We start from the raw sequence: 13,337 nt of genomic DNA, 5'->3' as shown, positions 1-13,337 counted from the left end.
CATTTTGCTGTCTTACGTCTGGGCCACTTTTTGCGATTCGGCGCTGTGCAACTTTAACTGACAATTGCACGGTCATGCGATGCCGTACCCAAACAAAATTTATGTCCTTTTTTTCCCACAAACAGAGCTTTCTTTTGGTGGTGTTTGAAAACCTGTGCGATTTTTACTTTTTGCGCTATAAACAAAAAAAGAGCGTTTATTTTGAAAAAATAACAATATTTTTAACATTTTTTTTATATGAAATTCCCCCCAAAAAAGATGTAAAAACCATTTTTTTTCTACATTTTTGGCCAATTTGTTTTCTGCTACCCATGTTTGGTAAAAAAAATCGCAATAAGCGTATTTTGATTGGTTTGCGCAAAAGTTATTGCGTTTACTAACTAAGGGAAAGATTTATGTCATTTTTGGTGGTTTTTTTTAACGCGTAATGGCGGCGATCTGCGTTTTTTTTTGCGGGACTGCGACATTGCGGCGGACAGATCGGACCCTTGACTGACATTTTTGACACTTTTGGGGGTACCAGTGACATTACTGCAGTAATCAGTGCTATAAATATGCACTGTTACTGTAATAATGATACTGGCAGGGAAGGGGTTAATTTTATTGGAGAGGGAGGGGTTAATGTATGCCTGGTGCTTACTGACATGTGTGGGGGGGAGGTGACTGAGTGAGCCAGGGACAGATCGCAGGTTGAGCTATGCTGAACACTCCGATCTGTCACTCCCTGTCACCTAGGAGATCCGCCCGCTCTGTTTACACAGGCGGGCGGATCTCCAAACTGGATTCCCCGACGATCGGGGCAGAGCAGCGGCGATCGCCGCTGCTCCTCCCCTGGCCCGACTCCCGCTGTGAATGAAAACAGCGGGAAAGCGCCTCCGGCGGGGCGCGAGCGCCGCCTACAGGGGAGGAGTCTAGCGACGTAGGTCTACGTCGCTAGACGATAACGAGCCACTGGTAAAAAGTGCAAGTGATGTTGGGACCGGCGCTACCACATAAATATTATGTCTGTGCAATTCCATAAACTATATAATTCATATAAAAGTGCATATAGTGCTTAAACCAAAGTGCTGCGTGCTATAAAACTTCCAATATATTCGCATGGGCTGTGCTCAGTGTACCATATAAAAACACATGTGTACATATAAAGTGCTGAGTGCTATTGATAACCACGTGTGTGATTGCGTGCTATAACAAAGTTTGGCGCCAGTGGGTGTACCACCGATTGCACCGTTGCTTACCGCACTCTTAAGAAGGTGGCTCAGCACTCCCTGGTCACTAGAACAGAAAATAAGCCTCCATTGCGTAGTATATCCTTGTTAGGGTGAAACAACGTAGCATCCACTCACATTTAGGGAGTTCACTATCAGCTTGAGGTGTTCGCCGGGTCGCTTCCGCGTTCCACCAGCTCAAACCACCGTTCCCGGAAGTGACGTACTGACGTACGCAAACCACGCCCTATGCGTTTCGTCATACGACGTCATCTGGACGCCATGCTGCTAGGCAGGTGCTAGGCAAATGTATAGTGGGCCTTGTCTGCCTAACAGCAGGGCCATGATTTCTTTCTGCCAGGGTGTCATGGCTTCCAGGTGTGCCTCCCGAGAGGGGAGTCTCCCCACTGGTTGCTGTGAGAGGCTTCTCATAGGGCAGTGGAGGAAACCCAATCAGGGGACACATTCAGGCTTTTAACTACCCCAGAAGGCAGATTATGCCGCAAGGGATTTTAGGAGTGGGTATAAGTTTGAGGGAAGTGCGTTACTCAGTGTCTTTGGTGGGAGCAGAGTCCCAGGAGGGAGAGTACGGCTGTCTCTCCTCCTGTCTGAGGAAGTTGGATGTCTCTGGGTGCCACCTGAGAATCCAGAGAGTGCTGAGTTGAGCTGAGGGGGATCCGATGTGCCGAGAACCAGCGGAGAGCGAGAGGGGTCCAGTCCCAGGAAAGCCTACACAGCTTGTGAGTACTGAGGATTTACCCTGGGGGTCTGCCTAAAGTGTTAGAGGGGACCACTCCGGAGAAGATTCTAGGATCCATATATCAGCTAGCTGTAAAGGGGGTACCTAGGTTGGGGACCCTGAAGTGACAGAGGGGGTACCTAGTTAGGGGACCCTGAAGAGTTAAAGGGGGCACCTGCAGTTTGGGCCCCGAAGAGACAGTGTATTGGTTGAGAGTTGCAGCCATACAGGAATTCACAACAATCTACCTCAAGTAAGTGCAAGGCTGGAGGAAGAAGTCAGTGACTTTGCAGTGCAGCAGCGTCAGAAGCTCATTATTCTATAGACCTGGATCTTCTGGACTCAAAGTCAAGGATTCAGCACTTCCTTCAAGTTACAGTGTGTTCTAAGCATCAGTGAGTGTTGGCTAGCGTCGGCTGGCGTCAAGACAGCGTTAACAGCCATTTTCTGAGAAAGTCCCAAGTTGTACTGTAGTGGTGTGCCCCTTTATCCAGATGCAGGTGCAAGTCCCTTTAACTCGATTCCCCACAATCCTCTGGGCTCCCAGCATCCCCTGAGTTCCAGGACACGCCCAGGGAGTAAAAATGCCAGCTCCGCCCAGCTTCCTGTGCTCAGAGAGATCCTGCCTGATGGGACAGCAGTGACTGGGCAAGTGAGCTGTCCCCAGGTGCTGGGTCCTTATCTGCCAAGTCTGGTGTGCGGGCCTCCAGCAGTGAGCACAAGAGCACGCAGCATCTATCCAAGCCCCAGTCACTGGAGAGGACTCTGTTACAGTCCATGTGGAGAAGATGTCCAAGCAGTGGGTTGGTCCTATCTACGGCCCCAGAGCCTCCTGACTGAAGTCAGCATCAGCAGCGCCTGTGTGAAGTCTGTGCCAGCAGGAAATCCCCTCAGCTCACAGTCTGCTGAATGAACGATCAATCTCTTGGAACACGTGAGAATCTTCAGTTCTTTATCCTATCAGTAAACTGAACTCAGAACACTCTGCTGCCATCTAGTGGCCATTACTAGAACTGCAATAGAATTGTTTTCACATGTTTTATGAATGTTTCTCCCTTCCTCATATTGCTGTTTTGTACTGCAAACCACTGTTCACATGATCTCCTGTGTAATCTACATTCCACATTGTTAAGTAAAGTAGAAATTGCACATCACCACTGGTCTGATCATTTGGCTGATACCGTTACATAACAGTACTTAGTTGAGCCTAAAGGAGTATCCCACTCATTCCCTTCTCCCATCCCCTTAAATACAATAAAACAATAAAACAAAGATGCCAGAGTTGTCAATGTCTCAGTTCTCACACCCAGGGTCGCAGCTCACAAGGGCTGGAGAGGTAACCGGTAACAATGGCAGACCCACATCAGGCTCAATGCCTGGAAAACCTGCTACATGTACTTTCTAGTTTTAGTAAATCAACCCCATAGTGTTTCTACATTGCAGATTTAACCAAAAAAGTTCCTGGAGTTCTACTTTAAATTAAAGGTTCAATTCAGCTTTAACCTCTTTAGTGTTGGGCATGCCGGATTTGTTTTGTCCTGGATCCACTTTTGTTTTAGACAAAAAAAATGGAAGTAGGAGAATGCAATATCTATGGGACTTCCTCTTAGAAACCCTTATGTGTCACAAGTCATATGATAAATTGTGGCAATGTAAACCAGGGGTTATAAAGGGCCCCATGACGAAAATAAAGGGCCCCAGGACCAGAGGCAAAGGCCTCAGAACTAATGAAAAGAGCCCTGGGACTGATGGAAAGAGCCCTGGGGCCGATGGAAAAGGCCCCAGGGACTGATGGAAAAGGCCCCGGTGGTCAGATTCATGGTTTCTTGCATCGGTGCCCTGAAGGTTCTAGTTACACCTCTGGTGTATATTTGATTTTCCTGGTTATTAAAGACATATTGTTTTTTAGGGACAAATCAACAATCATTTTTGACCACATCAATTAGAAAAATTGAAGGCAAAGGGTTTTTTCTTTTTTTTTTATCTGAATGAATGAAATTCTGTTAACGTGGTTCTGGGTGAAGAAGAATCGTACTTCAAGCTGGCTACACACTAGAAGAATGCTTGTATAAATATCCTTATAAAAATTTGCATGAAAATTCTTAGTACATTCTATGACTTGACGAACGTCATTCGAAAGTACTTCACAATTTTGTTTGCTTTTAACATTTGGTTTTTGGAACAAACATAATTTCCCATATTCACTGTTAGAAATTTGTTTGCTGGAGAAACATTTGCCATCCTGCTCCTTTGTCTTTTCTCGTTACTGAAGTTAAGATCGAACATCAATTTGGACCCACTACTGTAATGATTACAAAATCGAATGAATGTTCTTAAAAGGAAACTTTCAAACTACATTCTACTAGTCTATGGCCAGATTTAAAGTTCCATACACATCAACAGACTTATAGGGCTTGATTTACTAAGACTGGATAGTGCAAAACCTGGTGCATCTCTACATAGAAACCAATCAGCTTCCAGATTTTAAAGCTTAAAGCGGAGTTCCGGGCACAAAATCGTTCTTTTTTTTTGTGCCCGTCTGCTTCTTCCCCTTAACCTGAAACAGAATTGGATAGTTAGATTTTTTTTTTTTTATTCACTCACCTTGTAATTGAAGATCGAAGATACTCACCTAGTCTTCACTTCCTCCCTCAGCGCCGCGGCTCACCCGTCACTTCCTGGCTTGCACTGATTCCTGGAAGCTGAACGTCATCGCTCCCAGGAATCAATGCGACGGCACCGGCCCCGCTCGTCACTTCCGGGCGACGCCGCATTCCCCTACTAAACAGCTTCTGGGCATGCCCAGAAGCTGTGGAGGAATGCGGCGCCGCACCGGAAGTGACGAGAGGGGCCGGTGCAGGCGCATTCTGGGACAAGAAGACGCGGAAGAAGACACAGAAGAGGACCGCGCTGGCTTCAGCTGCCTACAAGAGAGATGGAAACGCTGTGGAAGAAATTTTATAAGTAAGTATTTCTTCTAAAAGGTAAGTGCGAACCGGGACCGATCAGAGGCTAGCCATTGTGGAATGTGCTAGCCCTGACTGTCCCGGGGGTATGTTCAGTGAAAAATTACTTCTGTGCCCGGAACTCCGCTTTAACTGAATAAGCTGAAGTTAGAAGCTGATTGGCTTAATTAACATCGTTAAATACACTAGTGTCGCCCTACTTAAAAAGCCAGTTGAAAATGTCCCTAAACATATCCAGACATTAATATATTTTATGTTCCTGGCAGGCAAAATTGCCATTGCGTCAGCGTAGAAAAGTCCTGTTATAGACATAGCACTGATGAAACGTAAACTTATGTGGATCACGCTGAATGAAAAAATAGTAAACGTTCTACGTGACAAACAAACCTCTATTCGAGAAAATATGGTCCCCTTGGCTAACATACCTACAGGTCCTTGATACATAGAGTTGGTTACATGGATGACCAATGGAAGATTCCTAGATGGATTCACCATTCCCTTTTCTTTATTTCCCTTTTTCTTTCACCTCTTTACTTATGCCAATCTTGGTACTGTGCCCCTATGGACCTTTCACTTCTCTTTTCCCTTTTTCACCCAGACACTCCTGGGTGTACTGTTGGATGTAGGTTCCCCTATAAGCGACACTTGTAAAGCTTGATTGTTGATAGAGCCTTACTTATTCTACAACATGGGTAAGAGGCTCCACTGCCACCCAGGCCGACCTATTGTAGTTTTATTTTGGTAAGGTTGTGTATCTGTGATTGCGTTGTTTAGCATACCCACAATGCACTAGGTGGCTGGTTGGATGGTATTCAGGAAGTTCGAATGTTCTACTAGTAGTTTAAAATTAGTTACTGTCCTGACTTATATACTAGTTTTAGTGTGTGGGGACCCTCATATCAGACCTAACCTGTGTGTTACGGTCTTCAATAATCTCTATTAACCTCCCTGGCGGTATGATTCTTTCGGATTTTAGGTGCTGAAAGCGGTACCATTATTTTGCATGTAATTCTTAAGAATGAGCAGCCCAAACCAAACATTTACATATGATTTTTTTTTTTTCAGTGCGTTCTTCTTTATAACATCTCGGGTATGATAAAGTTTGAAACACAAAATCATAAATTATAATATAATAAAAAACTATAAATAAGTTAAAGTATGCATGTATGTATGTATACATATATATATATATATATATATATATATATATACTGTATATATATATATATACTGTATATATATATATATATATATATATATATATATATATATATATATATACATACACGTATGTATATATATATATATATATATACTGTATATACATACATACATACATACGTATATATATATATATATATATATATATATACACATAAAAAGTACAGTAAAACTGCAGGAAAGGGCACTGGGGGCAAACTAATGTAAATTTATTTTATTTTGAATTGTATCAGTCTGTTTGGTGTGTTTTACATTTGAATTTGCTGCCGGTTCCACCCCTTTGCGAACGTCACGTCGCAGGAGACGGAAGCCGGGGGACACAGAGCATCGGAAGGAAGATCCGCCGCCACACACCGCTGGATCCAGCAATCTTCCTAGCGGTACCCCACGTGTGGCTCGGGGTTACCGCTTTTGGCACTGAAATTTAACCCCAAGCCACACTCGGGATTACCGCTAGGAAGGTTAAATCCCACATTTGTATGTTTCCTATGTTACATGCTCAGATGGTGTGAGGATTGCTCGCTGCTCTACCTCTAATCTTTTATTCCTAGGTTACTAAAACATTTGATAAAAAAACGATTAAAACAGAAGCTGATTGGCTACCATGCACAGCTGCGCCAGATTTTGTGCTCTCCGGTTTTAGTAAATCAACCCCATAGTTTTTCTACATTCCAGATTTAACAAGAAAAGTTCCTGAAGTTCTACTTTACATTAAAGGTTCAATTGAGCTTTAACCTCTTTAGTTTTGGGCATACCAGATTTGTTTTGTCCTGGATCCACTTTTGTTTTAGACAAGAAAAATCGGAAGTAGGAGAAGGCAATATCTACAACCGGGACTTCCTCTTCCGACACGGACACAATTTCCAGGCTGCCTGTTGAAGGGGATTCTTCAGGAGCCTGAAAAGAAGAAGAGGACATGGAAGAAAAAGTGGACGAACCAGAGTATTCCTTGCTGAATCACCATCCTTACTGACCTGCAAACCAAAGTGCTTTTGGGGTTCTGTCATAGCCAGAGGGACAGCTGTGAAGAATAGAAGATACAGAGTTGTAAATGGCAGAGAGACAGTTGTAAAGGGGAACGAGATAGTTGTGGAAGATATAGGGACAGTAGTAGGAGACTGAGGGAGAGATTTAGAGGCCAGAGAGAGCTCTGAAGGACAAAGGGACAACAGCACAGGATAAAGAAACAGTTTCAGTTATGAAAGTTGAAGAAACGGCATTGAAGGATAGAGCAAAAATTGTGGAAGATAAAGGGAGAGTCATAGAGGATAATTAAACCAATGTAGAGAACAGAGGGAAAATTGTGTGCAGTAAAAGAACAGCACTAGGGGATAGAAGGAGAGTTGCGAAGAGTAAATGGGAAAAAAAGAGAGGGGGTTTAGAGGGTAGAGGGACAGTTGGGTAGACTGACTGCTGTAGAGCAGGGGTCTCCAAACTTTTTAAAGAAAGAGCCAGTTAACTATCCTTGAGACTTTAGGGGGGGGGGGGGGCGGTATGTTCCCAGTGGAAGTAAACAAGGCCTGATCTTTGGTATTAGAGGGAGAAACAGGTGGTGTCAGTGGGAAGAATAGTGCCCCATTTTTGTTATCAGTGGAAGGAATTTTTCCCCGTCGGTGTTATTGGAAGGAATAGTGCCCTGTTGTTGGTTTCAGTGGCAGGAATAATCCCTCAAGGGCTGGATAAAGACAAGCAAGGGGCTGCATCCGGCCCCAGGGCCACGTTTGGAGACCACTAGAGAGTAGAGGGAATCTTTTGGACGGTATAAAAAGGGTTTTAGGGAATACAAGGAGATTTTGTGAGGGTATAGGGAAAGTTGTGCAAGGTAAAGAGACAGCTGTGAAAAGTAGAGGGAAAGTTGCATAGGCATGGCGGTACTGGAAAAAGGGTCAGTTGTGAAGGGCAGTGAGATAGTTGTGGAGGACAAGGGGTCAGTTGTCGAGGGCAGTGAGATAGTTGTGGAGGATGGAGGGTTAGTGAGGTTAGTTGTGGAGAATAGGGGGTGAGTCATTTAGGGCAGGGGGGCAGTTTTGGAGTATAGAGGGGTCAGTTGTGGAGAGATACGGGAAAGTTGTTGAGGACAGGGATTGAGTTATGAAAGGCAGATGGACAATTGTGAAGGAGAGAGCATCAGTTGTGGAGGGCAGAGTGAAAGTTTTGAGGGACAGGGATGAGTTATGGAGGGCAGAGGGACAGTTGTAGGAGATAGAGAATCAGTTGTGGTGAGCAGAGAGACAGTTGTGAAGGACAAGGGGGAATTACGGAGAGCAGAGGAACAGTTGTGGAGTATCAGGAGTCCGTTGTGGAGGACAGAGGTTGAGTTGTGGAGGATAGAAGATCAGTTTGTAAGGGCAGAGAAACAGTTGTGAAGGATGGAGGGGGAGCTATGGAGAGCAGAGGGACAATTGTAGAGAATCAGTTGTGGAGAGCAGAGGGATAGTTGTGAAAGACAGGGGTGAGTTATGGAGTGCAAAGGGATAGTTGTGGAGTATCAGGAATCTGCTGTGGAGGACAGGGGGTGAGTTATGGGCAGAGGGTAAGCTGTGAAGGACAGGGGTGAATTTTGCAGTTGTAGAGTATCGGGAATCTGTTGTGAAGGACAGGGGGTGAGTTGTAGAGGACAGATGATCAGTTGTTGAGGGTAGAGGGACAGTTGTGAAGGATGGGATGAGAGCTATGGAAGGCAGAGGGACTATTGTAGAGGATCAATGATAAATTGTGGAGTGCAGAAGGACTGTTGTTAAGGATAAGGGGGTGAGTTATGGGAGACAGAGGGACAGTTGTGAAGGATAGAATATCAGTTTGTAAGGTGGAGGGACAGCTGTGAAGGATAGAAGGTGAGCTATGGAGGGCAGAGGGACAATTGTAGAGTGTCAGGAATCTGTTGTGGAGGACAGAGGGTGAGTTGTAGAAGATAGAGGATCAGTTGTGGAGGGCAGAGGGACAGTTGTGAAAGATTAGGAATAAGTTGTAGAGTGCAGAGAGACAGTTGTGGAGGATAAGGGGGCGAGTTATGGAGGGCAGAGGGACAGTTGTAGAATATCTGGAATCTGTTGTAGAGGGCAGGGGGTGAGCTGTAGAGGCCAGAGGATCAGTTGTTGAGCATAGAGGGACAGTTGTGAAGGATGGGGTGTGAGCTATGGAGGGCAAAGCGACAATTGTAGAGGATCGAGGATAAGTTGTGGAGTGCAGAGGGACTGTTGTTAAGGATAAGGGGGTAAGTTATGGGAGACAGAGGGACATTAGTGGAGGATAGAGGATCAGTTCTTAAGGGCAGAGGGATACTGTGTTTCCCCAAAAATAAGCCTGGGTCTTATATTCATTTTGGCACCAAAAGACACAGTAGGGCTTATCTCCCTCCCTACCTGTCAGGAATCCCATGTGTGAACCTAGTTTAGTGTTTCTAAAATCCTAGAATCCACTTTATTAGTGTTTTATATAATGTCCAGTGTGTTTTTCTGTAATAGAATAGTGCGAAATACCTTCGGTAGCTAATCTCGCCCTCTGCTCTCTTTCTCCTCTCATAGCTGTCAGAGGGGGATTTCAGCCCCTCCCCTCTGCAGTGTTCACAGCGGGTTACAGAAGCACCGAGTATTAGATTAGAATTGTGTGAAATACCTTCGGTACAGCGCCGCTCGGCGCTCAGCTGATTTCCGGCTGCTGTCCTTCTCTTCTTCCCCGCTGACAGCTGGGGGTCACGGAAGCGCTGAGCGGCGCTGTACCGAAGGTATTTCACACAATCCTAATCTAATACTCTGTGCTTCTGTGACCCGCTCTGAACACTGCAGAGGGGAGGGGCTAAGATCCCCCTCTGACAGCTATGAGAGGAGAAGGACAGCAGAGCGGGGAATCAGCTGAGCGCCGAGCGGCACTATACGTAAGTATTAACTAAGGTATTTCACACTATTCTATTACAGAAACACACACTGGACATTATATAAAACACTAATAAAGTGGATTCTAGGATTTTAGAAACACTAAACTAGGGCCTATTTTCGGAGTAGGGCTTATATTGCAGCCCTCCCCGAAAATAACAGTAGGTCTTATTTTCAGTGTAGGTCTTATTTTCGGGGGAAACACGGTAGTTGTGAAAGGTGGAGGGTGAGCTATGGAGGGCAGAGGGACAATTGTAGAATGTCAGTTGTGGAGAGCAGAGGGACAGTTGTGAAGGACAGGGGTGAGGTATGAAGGGCAGAGGGACAGTTGTGGAGTGTCAGGAATCTGTTGTGGAGAACAGGGGGTGAGTGTCAAGGCCTTAACTTGCCCTCCTGTTGGCAGCCATCTTGGACATGTGCAGACTTCTGCCTGTTATAAACTTTGATTGCATCATCACTTGTCTGCTGCATGGGTGTCGCACAGTGATGATGCTGCACACCTGATAATATCAATCACCAGATGGGTTGCAGTCCTTGCCCTTGCGTTTGTGCTCCAAGGAGCACCACTGCTAGCAGTCTTCTGTTCTCCGTGTTCCTCCATATCTGACCAGGCTTGGCTGACGACTCTCCTGGCTCTCGACCCCGCATCGGCAGATGACCCAGCATCGGCAGACTACCCGGTTCTAGAATCGGCCAAGGCTTGGATGACTATACGCTTCTGGACTCGACCCCGGCTTGGATGACTACCCACTTCTGGACTTGACCCTGGCTTGGATGACCACCTGCTTCTTGACTTGACCCCGGCTGTTCCTGATCTCGCTCCTTTCTCTTGCTGTGCGTTTATTATTGTTTGCTCCAATAAACTGCCTTATTTTAACTGCATCTCTGTGTGGTCTGGTTTCATGGCACCCTGACGGTGAGTTTTGGAGGATAAAAGATCAGTTGTGGAGGGCAGAGGGACAGTTGTGAAGGATTGAGGATAAGTTGTAGAGTGCAGAGGGACAGTTGTGGAGGATAAGGGGATGAGTTATGGAGGGCAGAGGGACAGTTGTGGAGGATAAGGGGATGAGTTATGGAGGGCAGAGGGACAGTTGTGAAGGATAGAGAGTCCTATACTTCACAACTGTCTCTATGCTCTATGGCAAGCATAGAGACACTTGTGAAGAACAGGGATCAGTTGTTGAGGATAGAGGGACAGTTGTGAAGGATGGAGGGTGAAATATTGAGGGAAGAGGTACGATTGCAGAGGATGGAGAATCAGTTTTGGTGAGCAGAGAGACATTTGTGAAGGACGGGGGTGAATTATGGAGGGCAGAGGGATAGTTGTGGAGTATGAGGAATCTGTTGCGGAGGACAGGGGCCACAGGGGGTGAGTTGTGGAGGATAGATGATCAGTTGTAGAGGGCAGGGGGACAGTTGTGAAGGATAGAGGATCACTTGCGGAGAGCAGAGGGACAGTTGTGAAGGACAGGGGTGAGTTAAGGAGGGCAGAGGGACAGTTTTGGACAGTGCTTTAAGTGGGCCGGTATGCACTGGTACTCAGTACCGCCACTTCCAAATATGGCTCTTGAGCATACCGCCACCTCTCCGTGCGCCTTAGCGTACCAGTACACTCATTTTGGACATCTGCGCCCTCAATTGCCCCCAGATCCAGACCAGTCACCACCAGTGATTCCCCCTGCTCCGGAGTCCCAACCCAGGCCAGGGGGGGTGCTCTGTGAGGACCCTGATGTGCGGAGAGGGCAAAAAAATGTATAGGCTATAATAGAGTACCGGCACCTCTTTTGGGCCACTTAAAGCACTGGTTTTGGAGTACCAGAAATCTGTTGTGGAGGACAGGGGGTGAGTTGTGGAGGACAAAGAATCAGTCGTTGAGGGTGGAAGGACAGTTGTAAAGGATGGAGGTTGAAATATGGAGGGCAGAGGAACAATTGTAGAGGATCAAGGATAAGTTGTGGGTGCAGAGAGACACTTGTGAAGGATAAGGGGGTGAGTTATGGAGAGCAAAGGGACAGTTGTGGAGTATCAGGAGTCTATTGTGGAGGATAGAGGATCAGTTGTCGAGGGCAGATAGGCAGTTGTAAAGGATAGTGTATGAGCTAAGGAGGGCAGAGGGACAATTGTAGAGGAAAGAGGATCAGTTGTCGAGGGCAGATAGGCAGTTGTGAAGGATAGTGTATGAGCTAAGGAGGGCAGAGGGACAATTGTAGAGGAAAGAGGATCAGTTGTCGAGGGCAGATAGGCAGTTGTGAAGGATAGTGTATGAGCTAAGGAGGGCAGAGGGACAGTTGTGGAGTATCCACAACTGTGGGGGTATGTTGTGGAAGGCAGAGGAACAGCTGTGGCGTATAGAGGGTGAGTTGTGGAGGGCAGAGGAACAGGTGTGCCAAATAAAGGGACAGTTGTAGAGGGTAGGGGGGAAATTGTGGAGGATATAAAAACAGCTGTGATGTAGGATAGAGGCACAGAACAATCGGGGCCAATTTAGGGGCTTTTTGGAAACCATGTCACTTGTAGACAGAGATCCAAATGTGAACAGCTTACACTCTGCTCTACAATATAAAGTTCTTATTTTCAAATGCTAACTATGAAGTATATTAGTTCATGACAACCAATTTGAATTCACTCTGCTGAACTTAGACCTGTTCCTTTTTACTTCATTTAAGCATCTGCAATTAAAATATATGTAAAGCCATTTTTGTACATTTTGGATAGAGTGGGGGAGGATTAAAGTCACTGTCAATTTTTGTTTTTCTCAGTAGTAAGAGAGAGGATATCTTTCCAACGGGAGGGAAATCAGCTCTTGGACAGCTATCACTGGAAGAAGTGTCCTCATTGGACGATTTCCCCACTATTTCGATTGTGGTGGCAACTCTGAATTGTGGATTTACATTCACTAACAGTTCACAGACAGCAATAAACGCCAGGTTCTAACCCCTCACCACTCCATCCAAATTTTTAAAGTTTAGCCTTTGACTATACTTTAACCGGTTGCTGACCGCCGCAAGTACATATACTGCGGCGGTCAGCCCCGGCCAGGAAAAGTGACGTATGGGTACGTCACTAGCCTGGGAGCCAATAGCGGGCGGGCGGGCGCGCGCCCCCAGAGGCGCGCTCTCGGCCCGGCTCGTTCCCTAGCAAGTCTGCGCGTGTGACCGGCGGACCCGATGTCCGCCGGTCACTCGCGATTGTCCGCCGTGAAGGGAGAAAGGCAGGCGGCTATTGTAAACAAAGCCGCCTGTCAGTCTCCCCTGTGTAAAAGCACTGATCTAACGGTCCTGCTATGTAGGACCGTTAATCTGTGCTGTTACACACACAGCCACATCCCTGC

General features: G+C 46.1%; 1 protein-coding gene across 1 annotated transcript in view; it reads right to left on the bottom strand.

The window, feature by feature from the left end:
- The window catches only part of TMPRSS3 (transmembrane serine protease 3), a gene marked incomplete at its 5' end in the record, with an annotated part of 134,841 nt that extends 127,700 nt beyond the window's left edge, over positions 1-7,141 (bottom strand). The window contains 2 exon segments of the mRNA XM_082245783.1: positions 6,890-7,049; positions 7,052-7,141. Coding sequence (XP_082101909.1) covers positions 6,890-7,049; positions 7,052-7,141 — 250 coding nt within the window.
- Between the last annotated feature and the right edge of the window lie 6,196 nt (positions 7,142-13,337).

Source organism: Pelophylax lessonae, assembly GCF_965119305.1.
Source record: "Pelophylax lessonae genome assembly, chromosome: 2".
In the NCBI taxonomy this organism is placed as follows: Eukaryota; Metazoa; Chordata; class Amphibia; order Anura; family Ranidae; genus Pelophylax; species Pelophylax lessonae.
Note: the sequence above shows the minus strand (reverse complement) of the source record. Positions and strands in the feature narration are given on the sequence as shown.